Here is a 19,090-nt window from a genome sequence, read left to right as displayed (position 1 = left end):
TCAACACTTTACTGTAAAGCAGGCTTTGTGTTAGGTGATTTTGCTGAACTGTAGGCTAATGGAAGTGTTCTGAGTACGTTTTTTAGTAGGTGAGGCTAAGCTATAGTGTTTGGTAGGTTGAGTGTATTAAATGCATTTTCAACATAGGGTATTTTCCACTTACGATGGGTTTATCAGGATGTAACCCCATCAGAAGCCAAGGGAGATCTGTAGTCTACTGTAGGGAGATAAAGCAGGTTAGCATAAACCTAATAGGAAAGGGAACAATATTTCAGAAAGGGTGGCCAAGAAGCCCAGTTCAGATGAGACAACATGTGAATAAAGATTGAATGAAAAGGCCACCCTTCTTATAGATGTCTAGGAGAACATTTCAGACAAAGGGAACAGAAAATACAGAGGCTTGGGTAGCAATAAGCTAGGCTATTAAAGGAACTACCAAGACATCAGTAACTGGAACAGAGGGATGGGGGTGGCAGAAGATGAGGCCAGATGGCGGCTTCACTTGAACTCGTCCAGATGGTGGCTGGGCTGGTACTTTGAACAGATGGTGGGCCACGCAGCACACAGAAGAGTGATGTGACGCAATTCAGGGATTGGGACGACCACCCAGGGTGCTCTCTGGAGACTACTGGTGGCAAGAAGGAGAGCAGGGGAACCACTTAGGAGGCTACTGCAATAGTCCTAGAAAGAAGTGGTGGTGGACTAGGAGCAGACGAGGTAAAAAGCGGTCAGGCTCTAGATACATTTTGAAGATGGGCTGATAGCCCATGATTTATTTGCCCACAGTGGCTTTATGAAATGCTTAATAATAACAATATTCCAACTATGTAGTACTTAATATGGTTCAGGCACTATGCTGAGCAATTAACATAAACTAATTGACTTCTCACTACAACACTAGGAAGTAGGTTCTACTTTCATACCCATTTACAGATGAGGAAATTGAGGCAAAGAGTAGTTAATTTGACCAACATCACATGACGGTAGATGACAGAGCTGTGATCTCAAGCAATCTGGCTTCAGAGTCTGTGATTTAACCATATGGTATCTGTCTTCTCAAGATGAATGTATAAGAGAGTTAATAACTATTTTGATCCAGGTGAATCTTATCCAATAACAAAATTGAGAAAAATATTATAATGGCCATTCATGGAAAACTTAGAGTCTCAAACAAAAATTTCAGAAATAACCTTTTAATCTTTTGTGGAGAATAAGATAAACCAATATTCAGTGAAGCCACTGTTCATAGGTCCAACTGGATAAGGTAGAGTTACCTGGCCACTTTTCATGACGTATGAATGATGAGTGCTGTTAAGATTGCACTGAAGGTGACCCTTTGGAAAACCATCATCTCCAAAACAGGGCAGGGCATGATGAACCACAGCATTATGGCCGTGGCTGCCTGCCTTTTGGGGAATTCTTTCTTTCTGGTACTTTCCTTTTTGTTTTTGCCTTGTAACTATCTTCACTTCATCAAGGGCACAACATAAACCAGTGGCTCCTTATTTTATCAACACCAAGGATTTCCAGGAGACATTCTGCTTTTCATAACCATTTGTCTAGATCTCCTTCTTCTCAGATCTCCTGGGAAATGGGTCAAGATTTTATGGATGAGGAAATCAAAGCATAAGAAGGATGTGAGATCTGCCCAAGATCTCTGACCTGGTCCTTGACAGCTGGGACCAGAATGCTCCCGGTGTTTCTAGAGACAGTGGTGAGCTCAGCCCCATGACAGGCATTTTTGTTGATAAGATAAAACAGTTGTGGAAGAGCTGGGCACACACATTCTGTAGTCTGCACACAAACAGGTGGGCGAGCATACCTGTTTTCAGAGTTTGAGGCTACATCTTGCTTAATGCTCTATTTGAGTTTTCTTCAACACTTCCTGCCAATGCAGAATTGTGTACACATTAAGGAAAGTTGGACGGTTCAGTAATCCACCTGATTAGAATTCTAACCTCGGGAAGCAACATATTCCAAGTCTTTTCCCAGTACACTCGCGATAGTCATCCTAAGTACAACAGATGAGGCATAAAAGATTTTATGAGCCAGTAAATAGAAGCTTCTGCTGAACAATGTTTCAAGTGAGATAAAAGTACCCCTTCTTTCCAGCCCTATAAAATGGAGAGCTATACTCATTTATTCCAGACTAAAAGGAGAAAAAGCCTGCTAGAGCAGAGATGAATCTGCAGGGTTTTTTTTTATTATTCAAATTTGTTCAACAAACAGGAGAAACTAAACCCTAACACCTCTTACAGGGACACATTACCAACGTGTGTGTGTGTGTGTGTGTGTGTGTGTGTGTGTGTGTGTGTGTGTGTGTGTGTGTGTGTGTGTTCTTCCTACAAGCTCTGTGAATATGTGTGTGTAAAAATGTATCTTCATATACTTGGGCTCCAAGATCATTTTAGCATCAGGAGAAAAAGAAATAAGATTTACCGATGGGAAGTTAATCAATAGTTCAATGACTTCTGGTTTTCTTTGATCTTCAAAATACCACCTCCCTTTTCTCATCCACACAGGGTAAGATTTAAAAAAAATTGTATTTCTAGGCTCAGAGCTTGACTGAGAAAACATTAAATTTGAGAGTTAATTGATGCTCTTTATTCTTCCAGGTAACACAACTAATTGAATGATGGGCTCTTGCGATCCCCAGCTTCCCACGACTGTTTAGCACTGACAAAGGAAAAGAGAAGATGTGAAAGCTTTCTATTTTGCCCTAAGTCTTGCCCATGGTTGGGTGACAAAATGAAATGCCAGGAGTAGATACAAAAGCTTTCTGTTTTGCTCAGAGTTTAGAGATAATTCATATTTCATTCCATAAAAGGTCAAACTATTTCATCTTCAAAACACAGCAGACATTCCCTTTTGGAAAATTAACTTACTTCAATATTCATTTTGCCCAGGAGGGCAGAGTGGAGTCATAAGAACACAGGCTTAGGCATCAGAGAGCCTTGGATTCAGACTCTGTTTTGTCACTTCCTGTATGACCTTTCATATGTCATTTACCCCTGTTTAGGCTCTGTGTTTCTATAAATGAAAAGGGGGTTAAATCACCTTCTTTCATGACTATGATGTCAGTAGGTTTCCAGACAAGTAGCAGGTACTTGGTAAGAGATTTTACTATGAGTTAAAATAGCACCGGTTGGTTTCAACACCAGTCTACTGTTTCATCATAAAGACTCTTCAAAACATACAGTTTTCTGTCCTAGAAAACAAGATTTTAGAATGCTTTTACTCTGATCACCCTCTCTGGTCTTTTTATTTTATTTTGCTTTTAACTCCCTTAAAGAATTCGTTAGGATTGACACTTACATACAGCTTTCTGGAAAACATGACTACCAACTCATTTTTCTCACCATAACTTCCCATACTCTACTTTTTCCTCCTAGGTTTAGTATAATTCTTGGTACTTTTTTTTTCACTTTTTATTTTGAAATAATTATAGATTCACAGGAAGTTGCAAAGAAATGTACAAGGAGGTCCCACGCCCCATTCACCCTGCCTCTGCCAACACTGACATCTTGTAATAACCATGTACAATAACAAAACCAGGACACTGAAATTGGAACCACCTACAGAGCTTACTCAGATTTATACATGAGTGCGTGTGTGTGTGTCATTCTGTGAAATTTACCTCTGCATAACTACTACCCCAATCATGATACGTAACTGTATCATCGCCACACGTCTCCCTCATGCTACCCCTCTGGGAACACCCCACAAACCCTGGAAATTACTAATTTGTTCTCCATTTCTATAATTTTATTTTAATAATGTTTTTTATAAATGGAATAGTACCTTTAGAGATGGGTGCTCCCCTCCACCCAGCCCACTCTGCATAATTCTCTTCAGGTACATCCAAGCTGTTGTGTGTATTAACAGTTTGGCCCTTCTATTGCAGCAGGATTCCATGGTGAGGAGGGACCATACTGTACTTAACTCTTTGCCCACTGAAGGGTATCTGTGTACTTCCTAGCTTTTGGTATTACCAACAAAGCAGCTGTGAGCATCTATGTACAACTTTCTGGGTGAAGAAAAGTTTTCATTTACTTGAGATAAATGCCAATGAGTGTCAACTCCTGAGTCATACTGTAAGTCTATTTTTAGGGTTTTTTTTAAACTGTAAAACTATTTTCCAGAGTGGCTGTACCATTTTATATTCTCACCAGCCGTGTATGATTGATCCAGTTTATCTGCATCCTTGCTAGCATTTTGTGTTATAATTATCTGCAAAAGTCAGCCTCTTTGCTGAAGTAAATGGCTCCTATGATAACCTTTAAAGAAAATTGTAACCATTCTGTCATACGTGTAGTGCTATCTCTGCACAACATTTAAATCTGTACATCCCAAAAAGCCAATGATGAACATATTTCCATTTCTTGTTTACTATCTTGTACCTCCTTTCCAGTTGAAATGTCTCTTCCTGTATTTTGTCCTTTTTCTAATTGGATTTTTTTATTTTTTTATTGTTGAGTTTGAAAATTCTCTATACATTTTAAATATTAGTCCCCTGTCAGTTACATGACTACAAATATTTTTCTCCCAGACTGTAGCTTATCTTTTCATCCTCTTAACAAGGTCTGTTTTTTTGGCCTCTGTTTTGGAAGAGGTCCATTTTATCAATTTTTCCTTTTATGGATTGTGCTTTTGGTGTTACATCTAAGAACTATTCACAAAACTCAAAGTCCTGAATAGTATCTCTTTATTTTTTCCGAAAGGCTTCAATTTTCAACATTTTACATTTAAGTCCATGATCTAGCTTGAGTTAATTTTTGTACAAGTGTGAGAATTAAGTTAAAGTTCTCTTTTCGGCCTGTGGATGTCCAACCGATCCAAATATCACTTGTTGAAAAAGCTGTCTGTCTTCCATTGAACTGCTTTCGCAATTTTGTCAAAAATCAGTTCAGTATAATTTTCTGGGTAGAGTTCTGTGTTCTCTATTCTGTTTCATTAATCTACATGTCTGTCTCTCTGCCAATACCACACAGTCCTGATTGCTGTAGCTCTGTGGTCAGGCTCAAAATCAGGTATATTGATTCCTCCCATTTTATTTCTTCTTTGTCAAAATTGTTTTACCCTTTCTAGCCCTTCTGCCTTTTTATATAAATTTTAGAATAAGCTTGCTTCTGTTTCTAAAACAAAACAAAACAAAAAACTTGCTGTGATTTTAATAGGAGTTGTCTTAAACCTGTAGATCAATTTGGAGAAAACTAACATCTTTACTCTGTTGAGGCTTCCAATCTATGAAAACAGTATCTCTTCACTTACTAGGTTCACGATTGCTTTCATCAGTGTATTGTAATTTCCAGCATACAGATCCTGTATGTGTTCTGTTAGATTTATACCTAAGTATTTAATATTCTTTGGAGCAACTGTAAATCACATTATGCTTTTCATTTTGGCTTCCATGTGTTTGCTTTGTGTATACAGAGATGCAGTTGAGTTTGTATGTTAATCTTGTATCCTGTGACCTTGCTGAACTCACTTATTACTTCTATGAGAGGGTTCTGTTGGTTTGTTTGTCTTTTTTTTTTTTTTGGGTACATCCTTTGGGATTTTCTATGTAGATAGGTCTTTTGGAAGCACAGAGAGTTTTACTTCCTCTTTTCTAAGTGGCATGCTTTTTACTTCTTTTCCTTGTCTGCTGCACTGGCTAGAACTTCCAGAATTACGCTGAATAAGAATGGTGAGGTTGGATAGTCTTGCCTTCCTTGTTCCCAGTCTTAAGAAGGAAAGCATTCAGTCTCTCACCATTAAGCATGACGTTAGCAGTAGGTTTTTTGGTAGAGGCTCTTTATGTGTTGAGAAAGTTCCCCTCCATTCCCAGTTTGTTAGTTTTTTTTTAATCATGTATGGATACAGTTTTCTTTCAAATGCTTTGTAATATGTTAGTTGATGTAATCATACGATTCGTTTCTTCTTTAGCCCGTTGATATGGTAGATAACATTGACTGAATTTCAAATATTCAACTAGCCTTGCATACCTGGGATAAACCCCTCTCAGTGGTGATGTATTTTTTTCTAATAGATTGTTAGACTTGATTTGCTAATATTTTGTTGAGGATTTTTATGTGAAATACATGTTACCAGTTCTTTCAGCCAGAGTCTTTGGATGCTAAATACTCTTAATCTGCTCACCTGAAAATGTCTTCTCTTCACCCTCACTCTTAAGTAACAACCTTGCTGGCTAAATGAATACTTGTTAAAAGTGATATTTCCCCCAGGATCTTGAAGACATTATTCCACTGTTCTCTGACTGTTTTCTGCTTTCCCTTTTCAGTACAGTACAGTGGTTTAGTACATGGGCTCTGGAGACAGACTGCGGGGGGTTCAGATCCTGGCCTTGCTGTATAGCATGTTAGATACCATGTATCTGGGGGGCCAATGTCAGCTACTCTGGTGATTTCTTACATAGATATCTCTCCTTCATTAGAACCTCTGGATGGCAAGGATTCTTCTTACTCTAATTTCAGAACACATACAGAATCCAAATTCTTCTCACTGCTTCCACTGCTAACACCCTCATCTCCTTAGATTACAGCAAGACTAACTAGTCCTCACAAATTCTGCTTAGTCCCCCATTATTCTACTTCAAACCCTGCAGCCAGAATACAATCTTTAAAATGGGATCAATGCCCACTGCTCATAATTCTGTGATATAGCCATTCCCGTTGCAATGAGGACAGCGTTGTGCAGATATCTGCTGTTGTCCAAGCCCTATATTATCCAGCTCCCGTTGTTTATCCAGACTCATCCCCTAACTCCTCTGTTACTGTGCCAGTCACAGTGGTCTCCTGGCTGTTTCCTGAGTGCGCCAGGTGTGCCCTCCCTCAAAGCTTTTGCACTGGCTGGTTCCTTTGCCTGGAATTCTCCTCCCCAAGATGTCTGCATGGCCTGCATCCTCATGTGCTGTGGGTCATGGCTCAAATGCTGCTTTCTCAGTGATGCTCTCCCTGTCCACCCTTTTCAAAATGACAACTTTCACACCTTCATCTTTGCAGCACTCACTGGACCCCTGCCTCTATTTTATTCCTCTCCATGGCATTTATACCATCTATTCTGTATTCTACTTGTTTATCATCTCTTCTCCCAACATAATAGCAGCTCCAGAACATCAGAGGGTTGTGATTCTTTGGTTGACAGCACCCAGGGCTGCCTTAGTAGGAACTCAGTAAATATTTGTTGAAAGAATGACTTACTTTCTTCCTACCTAATACAGCACCACGGGCATTCTAGGTATTTAATATGTATTTAATTAATATGTTAAATTGAAATATTTTACTCTTAAAAGGGTTCCTGTATTACCTGACTCTTCGTACAAAGGCAAACGGGAGCATATGAAAGAACGCTGCCCTAGAATCATGCAAAACCAATGACTGAATCAAAGCATAAAGCATCTTGTCCCAAGGGATCTCTCTTCTCCAGCAAAATTTTCAGCTGCACTGGACTCATCCACCAGCTTTTGCCCTGTCAACACCATATCAATACCAATACCTGGGTCCTAACTGACCACGGCTGGTGCAAGAGTTTCCCTGGGGCAGACAAGGGCAGGACACTGGTGTGGGGGGGGGGCATCTCTGAGTTCAGGAAATCGAGCTGTGGGTACAGAGAGGCATGATGTCCTATGAAAAGGCCAGGCACATTGAATCTGTACATTTCCAAGTGCATCAAGCTGGGTGATGAGATGGCAGATAAAGGCAGGTCACAGATCAAATAGGGATCAAAAATAGGAAGGGCACAGAGCAGAAGAAGGCGAGGCAGGTTGGCTCTACAGTACACTGCAGGAAGGATGCGTGATTCTCACACTTCTTATGAGGGCCCTCTGAGTCAAGTGAGCTGGAATTAAATACTCCAGTTCAAGGACGTGATCTGCAGCAGACATTATGGTCTCCATAGTTTCCTGCTAATGTAAGAGGACTGCTTTCCATCCACTATGGAGACTAAATAAAATGCCCTCATGTGGTGCTATGTTGTAATGATACTTTAAATCTTTCCCAGGGAGTAATATTACCCTGAATCAGGGATCCCCTGACCAGCAGCATCCAGGTGACCCAGGAACTATTTAGAGCTGCATATCCGTGGGTCTCACCATCATTCTACTGAATCAGAAAGGCAGTAAGCAGAGCCAGACATCTGTGTTTTAATACGTTCTCTGCTAAAATTGGAGAACCACTGTTCTAAATGATGTATCATGAGAAAGAATGTAGATGGGTAAGTCAAAAGAGGTTGGCAGGGTGGGTGCCATCTTACTCAGGGGAGGGCTCTCTGAAGAGGCTGTTTGAGCACAGCTCTGAATGCAGTGAGGAGGGGACCATGCAGACATGGGGGGCCCACAAGTGGGGTTTGGATCCAGACAGAGAGAGCAGCATGGGCATGTTCCTGATGTGGAAGATGCTGGAACAGCTGGGAGCCAGTGAGGCTGGGTGTATGCACAGCTCCATCCATGCAGTCTTTGATTTATGTATATTTTAATGGCTTTACATGGTTACCATGTGTCTTCAGTTATACTGAAAATTCCTTGAATACAAGAACCAGATTTCATATATTTTTTTAAATAACTCACCATGGCACCTTTAACAGTGCCAGGAACTGAACAGATTCTTAATAAATGCATAAATACATAAATGGAGAAAAAAATTGAGAAATGGGCAAAACCTATAAAGAAAAAAAAATGGAAGGATTCAGTTCTTAAATCATTTTTAGCTTTATATTATTGGGAGAAATTTAGCCAGAGATGTCTGAAAGCCAATTAACACCTAAGAAAAGTTCTGAAAGTGTCAAGTTGGTGGGAACATCATCTTTAATGACATCACCAAACTTGCAAGAACTCAAATTTGGCATGATGAAATTTGGAGCTTTTCTTGATGAGATACAGTTAAATAATTTAGATGCGAAACAATTTTCATTTGCTAAGTCTGAGGATGGGGCTTGGGAGATGCCAGACAGAAAAGTAGTTATGGAAGTTGAAACTGTCCCAGGGGTTTAAAATGTCCCCTTGCAATGCTAAGAGACCAAGTCGATGTACTGTCCAAAGGCTGAAAGGCGTAGCAATAAAACCCAAATTAAAATAAACAGAAAACCTGACTAATTGAATTTTCACTGTCTTGAAGAAACAAACACTTTAAGTTTGTGACAACTGCCTCAAGCCTGACTGTCCCCTTGTATAAAAAAGGAAAGAAGAATGTCCCGTGTTCCTGTGTTTGCTTGCTGGCGCTGCCATTTCATCCACACACTGGGTGACTTCACGACAGAAATCTATCCCTTCACAGTTTCGGAGGCTGAAAGTCTTAGACCAAGCAGTCAGTGGAGCCGATTTCCTCTGGTGTCGCTCCCCTTGGCTTGCAGAGGGCCATCTTCTCCCTCTGCCCTCACACAGTCTTCCCTCTGTGCCCGTCTGTGACCTAACCTCTTCTTGTAAGGACACCAGCCCTATTGGATTAGGACCCACCCTTATGACTTCATTCTAACTTAATCACCTCTTTAAAAAGGCCCTTTCTCTAAATACAGTCACATTCTGAGAGACTGGGGATGGTGGACGTTAGGTCTTCAACATACAAACTTGGAGGGGGGTAGTGAGAGGAAGATACTGTTTGGCCAATAACAGCCCCTAAGAGAGTGGCTCAGCCTGACAAGAAACTGCAGACCATCTTGGTGCGGCCTCGGGGCTCACCTACTCTCATGCTCAAAAGCAGCTTCTGGATGGAGACTGAGTCCCCAGGTGGTCTACACAGGACCTCATCTCTGGACCTTGAGGCCGCTTAGTTGACATCCTGTGTCACAGGGGTTACTTGAGAAATCTGGATGGAATTCACTGATTCCTTCACCTATGAAGACTTACAGCGACCCTCTAACAATGCAGACACATACTTCCCTCTCTTCTTACACTCTGCCTGAAACAGAAGAAACTGCCCCAAATCTCAGTTTCCAGACGCCCCTGGGCAGCTTTCTGGAGGTCATGTCTAGGATGAGGGCACCAAGGATGGAATTCTACCTGGGTGTATAACATAAAGCTGGTTTGCATCTTAATATTATTTTTAGTAGTTCATAGAATAATCTTTAAAAGCAGGTGCAAAGAATGTGTGCAATCTCTTAGAGAATTAGATGAGCATCAAGGATTATATTTTAAAGCTGGCTTTGAAAGAACAAAGTTAACTTGGCAAGAAACTCTTAAGGGTGCAATGAATTTTACATTTACCAAAAAAACAGCAAGTCATTGTCAACAGATTTTAGGTAGAGTTTTCGCAGCAAAGGAAAAACAACAGCATTCAATAAACTAAATCTTTTCCCCGCAAAGCAGTTCAGGCAACATTTCTTAAAGCCTCATCTTCTGTTCCAACCAAACCGCAGCAGAGCATATCAGGCAGGGCACATTATCTGAATCCAGATACCTCCAATCTCATCCCCGGAAAGAGTGCAGAGCAGTGGTTGGTATTACTAGGAATTTGGAATTTGGAATTTGGGGATTCTTCTCCAAATCTTTTGCCTTTCAAGCATTCTACAGTGACCTGCCCCTCAAATTCTCCCCTCTGTCTGAAGTTACCCACCCTAATGAGACCATTACTAGCCAAGAGCCAATCATTTGGGGGCCAGGTCAATTATCAAGACTAGATGAACTTTTGCCATGTATCCAATTACATCACCAGAAACCTACAAGAGTCCAAAAGACACAACTTCTAATAAGATAATTTCATACTATGTCCTTGGATTTTAAAGTTTTCTACAAAGAATCTTTCCATAAAACAAGTGTTAAATATAACTGTCTATTACATAATACGATGTCAACAACATTAAGATACAGGAGTTCTTGGATTATAATGCTCTAAATGAGCTGCTATAAACCTCTTCTTAAATAATGAAATCCACTGAACTCATTATATTTCTTCTTTTATCTTCTTTTTTTTTTATCTTGGCTGCAATTAACAGCAATTATTCTTATCTTAATTTTCCTGGCACACATATTGTGCCCAACTGCTACTTGTATTAATTCTTAGTTTAATGGTTCTTATATACTTTTATTGTTTTAAGCCAAATCAAATCTATTTTGGATGTAGAGAGGTATAAATAATGGATGAAACTTGCTTTTTTCTGTTGTCTTATGAAACTTGATGATGACTTTTTTTTTTAACTTTTTTAATTGATTTATAATCATTTTACAATGTTGTGTCAAATTCCAGTGTAGAGCTCAATTTTTCAGCTATACGTGAACATGTGTATATTCACTGTCACATTTTTTTCTCTGTGAGCTACCATAGGGATCTTGTATATATTTCCCTGTACTATACAGTATAATGTTGTTTATCTATTCTACAATTTTGAAATCCCAGTCTATCTGTTCCAACCCCCCGCCCCCTTGGAAACCACAAGTTTATATTCTATGGATGACTTCCTCTTTGAATAAAGGATAAGCATAAACATTATCTAGGAGTCTGGGTTTGGATGGGGTTTCACGGCTGTGACATAGAGAAAGAAATATTTCACACCGGTTTACCAGCAGTCTGATTTTCTGAAATAGCTTTGGCAACTAAAGTCACCTTTCCAGTTATTTAACCCTATAGCTCCACCTGCAGTAGAGAAATGTTTTCTGATAACTTTACAAAAAGGTGACCTGTGATCCAGGTTTAGGAACATCCCAGCGATAAAGGAAGAAACAGAAACAGGAGACCCACAGTCTTCTCCACGTCTTTTCACTGGTACTTCCCAGCCTCAGACAGACCCTGTAAAATGATGGTCTCTCGGGGAGGGCTCCAACTCTGAGAATCCATCAAATCTTCTATCCACCTTTGTTGACACTTTCCCTACCTGCATCCTGTCTGCAAAGTAACCCTCAAGATGTTGGTGATGGGCACAGAACTCCTCAGGTACCACATTAACTAAACCATTTCCTCAAAGTCTGAGAAGCCTATTCTACAGTTTCAACCCAGGAATGTTAATAGCAAGGGATTTCGAAAGACATCTGACTAACTTTATTTTTTAAAGTAAGTACAAACAAATCATGAGTCTACACAATCTTTTACAAGAACATTCTTTCTTATGGGTGAATTGAGAGCCAAGTGGGTAAACTTGGATAAGTACTCCCTTCTTTCAGAAAACCTCACATATGAAAACCCAAGCTTATAAAGGAAAATTCGGGGGTGATTACTTGTATCACAAAACCATGTTTTGCTCTACCAAGAGGATTTGTTGAAATGTTTCCTTCAGTGGTTAATTCCTGGTCCCCCATCCATTCCCCCTCCTCCTTAGTTTAAAGATTGATTCAGTTTTTAAAAGCTACCTTTCAAGACATTTGTTACATCAAGTGCAAAAAAACAAAAACAACTAGGAGGCAATCTTTTTGACTCACTCAATATGGCAAAAGAGAAGTACTCAAGGATTCTTGCTGTCTAGAGGAACTTTCTTCATAACTCCCCTATTCTTCCATGCCCCTTGGTCTACTTAATGTATTTTACTGTGTGTTAGAAATTTAGCATAGCTCATTTTCCAAATGAAATCTTATATGAAAGTGCAATATTTACAGTAGAGAAAACACCAGAAAACTCCAGAGTTCTAAGGAACGCAGTTGGGAAACCACACCTCCAGTTCATTCTCCAGTTCACTCTCCAGTTCACTGCCAAGTCTCTAAAAGTCATCAGTCTGTACTGGTACTTGTCATATTTTCTGAAATACACACAAGAGGCAGCACTACAATTTCTACAAATACAGCAAATCAGACCCCTTGTAGCAGCTGGGGTTCAGTTGCAGAAAACTGAACTGAACTGACTCCAGCTGGTTTAAGCAAAAAAAAAAAAAAAAAAAAAAAGGACTTATTAAGTGGCTTGCAGAATCATTGGGCCAAATTTTCACTCTAGAAGTGGGACAATGCAGAACCCATTTGACAAAGAGGAAGCTTCTGGCCACCTTGGACCCCTGAGACTCCAAAGCCATGGCTGTCTTGGTCAGGAAGCTGCTGGTTCTGTTAGAAAGCTGGACCACACCTGCATCCTTAGTAGTAGAAAAATGGATGCTTTGCACCCTGACTTCCAACCCTACCAAGCGAGTGACTGTGCTCTGAGACCTTTGATGCCAAAGAGAACCCGAAACCTCCACCAGTGCCCTGCTCCCTACGTCTGGAAGCCTGCACATCTCACATTCCAGAATGAGTCTTATCAGCTTCTAAAGTAAAGAGAGGCATGCTAGAAGGAAACTGAAGTGGACCATGCCAGCCAGTCGTCATAGTCCCCCACCCCTGTCCACTTAGTTCCCATGCTAGAGAAAATCCTCTTGTAATAGAAGAACAAATCTGACTCCATATTGGATCTATTGTTCTTACTTTAACCTCTGTATTCTGTTGCCTTTGCTACAAGTTTAATCACCAAAAGAATGTTGCCTACAGCCTGAAATATACAAGACAGTCCATTCTCCAGACTCTTAATCTTTAAAGGTATAACACTCTTTCCATTCATAGAGATAAAACGTTGCAGAACAGAGAATAGCCTTTGTCTTGCTGGAGGTTCATAGGAACACCGTGAACAGACCTACAGAAGACAGCTGCAAGCACAAAAGAGTCTGACACCAAGAAGTCTGCAAAAACCAACCACACCCTCTCCTTTAAAACTTGTGAATCACTGTATTGTACACCTGTAACTCATATAATATTGTACATCAACTATACTTCAATAAAAATATAGAAACAAAAAACTTTCTCCTGTAAGTTTTAATGTGTATAATATTATATTTCAATCACTACTGGCATTTAGGAGGACAAATTCCATAAATGCTTCACTTACTCTATAGAGTAATACTTCTTTCCATTTGTCTGAAATTTATTTCTTTTTTAACTATCCAGAGGATAACTTCTTCAAGCTCAAACAAGCTCATAAGCTAGTAAGAGGCTTGCAGTCTTTGCCCATAAGCCTTCTTGGTTTTCCACTTTGCAGATGGACGTTTCCACAATTTTTTTCTCTAACCTCCTACTGACCCTTTTGCACAGGAGGGGAGATGCTGGCAATGGTGACCCTTCTGTTCCTTAAATCCCCCCACCAGGAAGCAGTCACCAACACTGTTACCACCTTGAAATAGGAGAACAGCCACAAAGATACTCAACAAGTCACCTATGTTGGGAAAGTTCTCCCTCAATTAGTCTAAAATCCTCCTGAGCCTTTTAAAATCATTCTTGCCTGTTGAGTCGGAGTGTTTAAGAGGTAATTTGTTACAGAAATGGCAGCACCTCTGGCTGTCAGGCTGGGAGGAGAGGAGTCTCTTCCAAAGCTAACCGTTCAGACTCCCATCAAGGAAAGCATCTGGCTGCAGCGAGAAGGAAGCTGCCGCTGCTGCTCTGTTTTCAAATTCCTGAGGGCACACAGAAGGGTGGGGACATCTTGTGGCTACCCTTTCCCCCAGGGCCCACCGCCGAGCAGTCAGACACCAGCCCCTGCCCATGGTCGCATTTCAGACAGACATTTATAAGACAGCAGTGATGAAAAGGAAACGACTCCATCACTCAGACCCAGACCGAGTTTCAGCGGGACAATTTTTCATGGAAATTATTTTTTAAAACCCAACTCCACTGCAAAATGGTCTTTCACTTTCTTCTGTAGACTTCCTTTCTCCTAATTTCACTAAAGAGAGAGGGAAGCAGGGATGGCATAAATACCACTGAGAAGAATTTCATTTGGGCTCTGGGTGGGTGGAGCCCACAGGGAACCCACCACTCTGTACAAGTAAAGATTTAGAGGTGCTGGCTCTTTGGAACCTGGTCACCTTATAAATCAGAGCCGCTGAGCAAATTTCTTTCTTTACCTTTCTGTTTTGTAAATACCCAAGAGTGCCTGGTTGGCCCTCAACCAACAAAAAAGATTTCTGGGTTTTGTCACTTGGCCCTGCCTGCAGTCCCAGAATGAGACGCTCACATCGTGCACGCAGGATGCATCAGAAATGATAGACACCAATGACATCTAACTTCACTGTCCGAAACAGCCGCTTAGAGCCATCCCTTCTCCCTCCTGCATGTCTTCCAAGCCTCTGCGCAATGCAGCAGACGCAGCCTCTCCGTGCTCCTCCCATCCCCTAAATACGCCAAAGCAATAGAAAGGAGGGATTATTCAAGTGGAAAAATGATTAAGCCGGCAGGTTTATCTCCAAGCACAGGCTGCTTGAAATGAGAGCAAGGTTGCATCCCATCCAGGGAGCAGGAGGGGTCTGAGGATGGGTCCAGTCCCTGCTCCACCCTCAGGACTGGGGCTGGGCAAGGTCACCAGTAACACAACACATGTGCAGAATGCAGCCTAGGCGCAGGGCTTTCCCGACTCCGCCTGCTTCCTGGCTCTGAGATCACCCCGATGGTGTGTGAAGTTCCTGGGGTGACACACAGGGGGCATCTACTGGGTTTAGGAGAGTGAGGTAATTTACGGGGCCCCCTCGAAACTCAGTAATCAAGGTAAATAATATTTTAATGAGATATTTTAAAAAATCAAAATTAATGCAATAATCCATGATGAACCAAGTGTGACGATTTTAAATAAATACATTAACAGGACTTTGGGGGAGGTCGTAACATTCGGTGGATTAAGGGAAAAATGGCATTGTACAGATAGAACCCAAAGGAAACTCGGGGCTTCCAGATGGCACCAAGAGTGGGTTCGCAGGAGGTCACAGCTCAGTCTCAACCTGCAGCCTCTGAGGCCGCAATGCTAGGGGGACATCCACTCGCTGCTCCTGGCCCTGGACTCTATGGGGAGCCTACTGTTCCCAGGAACCTGTCTGGGTGTTATATGCAGCCAGGCACATGGGGATTTTCCCCAACACAAGGCCAGCAAGGCCACTGGCAGGGGGACTGTGTTTAGACTCTCCCTGACTCACACTTCCCTGTTTATTTCCCATCCAGGCTCAACTGAGTTAACACCACAAAGGCCAGGTGAGGCTGGGAGGACATTCCCAAATCAGCCACAGAGAGGCGGTCAAGGGCAGTGCCAAGCCCACTGGCCCAGTGCCAGCCTCATTTTCTGGCCTCAAGTCTCCCCACGCTGGGACAGACTGCTCATCCCTCCCCTCCCCTCCCCTCCCCTCCCAGCTCCTCTCCTCTCCCTGTGTTACTTTGTTTCTATCCAGGAGTTTTGCAAATCACTGGCCAAAAACCTCCTATTGGAGCTAGAAGAATAAACACCTCATATGCATGTTTTAATCAGCTGTGACTCGCCAGAACTTCACAGCAAGGTGTGCTCAGAGGAAAACTGAGTGTTTTGCAGAACCTCAGCCACCCCACGAGAAAACACCAGCCACTCTCAGCAATTCCTAGGGCAAGGCTGCCATCAGCTTCTGCATCCTGAAGGCTGCCAGCATCTACCTGCATTGCCAAGTGCACTTGGCTGTGGGGAGAAGTTCCTGTCTGCAAGACAGTGTCCATTCTTCAACAAGCTCACTCTTCCCCAGGTATGGGGGAGGGCACACAGGCAGTTATCCTTATCTGCATTCAGTTTTGCAAAGCACAGTCTATCTTTACAGAGACCTGAACCTTGTTCATTTCCTGCAAAGCACAAGGGAGAAATTCCACTCCTTGCCTGGCTCCGGTGCTCCTGCCTCAAGCCTGAGTGGGGTTAAGAGAACACAAAGCTCTGTAATCCAGATGGAAAACCCCAGCCTGTGTCATCCTGTCACTGCCGGAGCCCTGTATCCCTGGGTAAACCCACCCCTGCAAGTTCCATGCCTTCATTTATAAATGGGGTGAATAGGAACTGGAGGGACTTCCCGCTTCTGCCATTTAATTAACTGTTTGATCACACACACACACACACACACACACACACACACACACACACACACAAGCAGATTTTCTGTGGCTTTCTTCTTTCATTTGTAAAATGAGGACCCTGGATTATTAACCTAAGATGAAGTACACAAAATTTAATGTTAAAAGTTAATATCAATAATGCAAGTAAATAATAGGGATTTGTTTGTTTTTTGTTTTTAGAACAGCTCGGACAATGTCTGAACCCAATCTGCTCTAGTTTTCAATCTGTAACTGAGGAAACAAAATCAAGATGCCTCCCCATGTCCTTCTTATCTTTTCTTCTTTAAGCAAGGCATTTGCTGAGTTTTAAGAGGCAGAATTTAACTGTCTTTTGCAGGGGCCAGACCCTGAAGCCTTTGTGCATTGACCCTGTTCCTGTCCCCTCTTTCCCCTGACCCCAAATATCTGCAGACACAGGTGTAGTGAGTTGGAACCTTGAGATGGCAGGTCAAGCATATGAAACACCAGCACAATTTGCAAAAAGGTCAAAATCTTCATGGCCTGCACATTTCATTAAAGGGCCAGCATGGGGGGGGGGGGTGCAAAAAAAGCAAAGCAAGATAGAAAATGAATATCTAATATGAAAAAGTAAGTGACGAGTGGTGGAGGCAGAAAGATAGAATCCTGCTTTTCTTAAAAGCTTCTTGAAAGGCAAAGCTATGCCAAACTCCTGCCAAGCCCCTCCCTCCTTTCATGTGGCATTGGGGAGTACAGCCCTGTATTTCCGGCTTTCATTCCCAGTTATGGGGGTGTTAGCCACATTGCACCTCTTCCTCCTGGAGCCATCAATGTCCTCCCCTGGACTGCCAGACAGTGGAGCAGGGCTCATATTCCATCCGTGCACAATTCTGAAACTGGGGAGGAGGTTCCCTAAGAAATGAGGCTCATTCTCCCTATTCCAGGAACACAGGCAAGCACAGCTAGCCTCTTGAGTGCCCAGCCCAAAGACAGCTTAGACTTGCTGTTTCCTCAGCAGTCCTCAAGCTTGATGCTAAATCAGTGAAGTTTCTGATTACTTTTGTTTTTACAAATCAAGATCAAATTAACATTCAGATGCAGGGTATCTGTTCAGAAATATAAACATACACACATACAGTAACAAAGTGTGAAGCTTACCCAGAGATCTTTCTTTCGTCTGGTTGGCCGACCTAACCACCGGAAGGCTCGCTCGAGTCCGGCTGCCTCTGGAAAAGGGACTGGGGGCGTCTCCCTCAGACATGGCTTCCAAAGAGTCACCAGACGCCTCTGATAAATGCTCGACTGGGTCGCCCAAGGTGGGAGGTTGAGGACTGTGAGAGAGTTTGGGGCTTCTTGTCTGCAAAAGGCATTGGAAAGAAAGTGGGAAAACAGATGATTATTCATTAGGCTGAAAATATTTTCAAGGCCATCAAGGTGTGTTAATCTGGAAAAACAACATGGTGGCGAGAAGTCCACTGGAAGGACTCGATACAGAAATAAAGACCCAGTGGGTCAAATTCTTGATTGTGAAAGTTACTGAAAAAATAGTTGCCCCTGAGTATTCCACTCAGATTTTTATCACTGGACATTGTGCAAATGCCATTTCAAGCAAGGCACTGAGGATGGGCCACATTACAGGAAAGAATGACGGCAAATCAATTCCTTTTGTCGGACAAATGCTCACGGTCGTTATCATCACAGCAGACAGGGCTGTGCATTAACATAGAGGATGCGCTCACACCAGAGTAAACTGAACACAACCAGTCCTTTAAACTCTTCTATCAAGACTGTTTCCAAAATCAGTAAAGTAAGATTGTGAGGGAGATAGCACAGTTGATTTTTTTCCTTTTGAGACAGAAATCCCATAATTCAGATGATGTCTCTCTAATTGGCTATTACTTACCTCACCAGTCAACAGAAAGTATGTACAATAACTTACACACACACAATACATGACTGTGTATAATTACAGTATAGATGTAATGGCAAGGGACCGAATGTGTAAAACACTCACAAGCTGTACCGGTCAATAACATTCCTTGAACATACACTACCGGCTGAGCACTGTGGGACATTCAGACAAACAGATGCATGTCCAAGAGTTGCAAAACTAATTGGTGAAGTTACTGAAGGACAACAGATTACACAAGATAAGTGTATAATTAAGTTTAAACTATGAACTGTGTCATACATCCATTCATCCTTTCAAAACAGACAACTATTTAGTGCCTACTATGCCCAGGTACATACTAGGTACAAGCTAGGTACGTGCTAGGTACATGCTAGCACATGCTAGGTACTGGGGACAGAACCATGCACAAAACAGACGTGATCCTGCCCTCACGGTACTTACAGCTGAGTCAGGGG

At 41.9% G+C, this 19,090-nt stretch overlaps 1 protein-coding gene across 1 annotated transcript in view; it reads right to left on the bottom strand.

Moving 5' to 3' along the window:
• KIAA1217 (KIAA1217 ortholog) overlaps nucleotides 1-19,090 on the bottom strand; it is a 278,742-nt gene that overhangs the window by 115,390 nt on the left and 144,262 nt on the right. Inside the window, 1 exon segment of the mRNA XM_064479399.1 lies at nucleotides 17,882-18,080. Within this exon segment, the coding sequence (XP_064335469.1) occupies nucleotides 17,882-18,080 (199 nt within the window).

The sequence above is a fragment of the Camelus dromedarius genome, chromosome 26 (assembly GCF_036321535.1).
Source record: "Camelus dromedarius isolate mCamDro1 chromosome 26, mCamDro1.pat, whole genome shotgun sequence".
Classification (NCBI taxonomy): domain Eukaryota; kingdom Metazoa; phylum Chordata; class Mammalia; order Artiodactyla; family Camelidae; genus Camelus; species Camelus dromedarius.
Note: the sequence above shows the minus strand (reverse complement) of the source record. Positions and strands in the feature narration are given on the sequence as shown.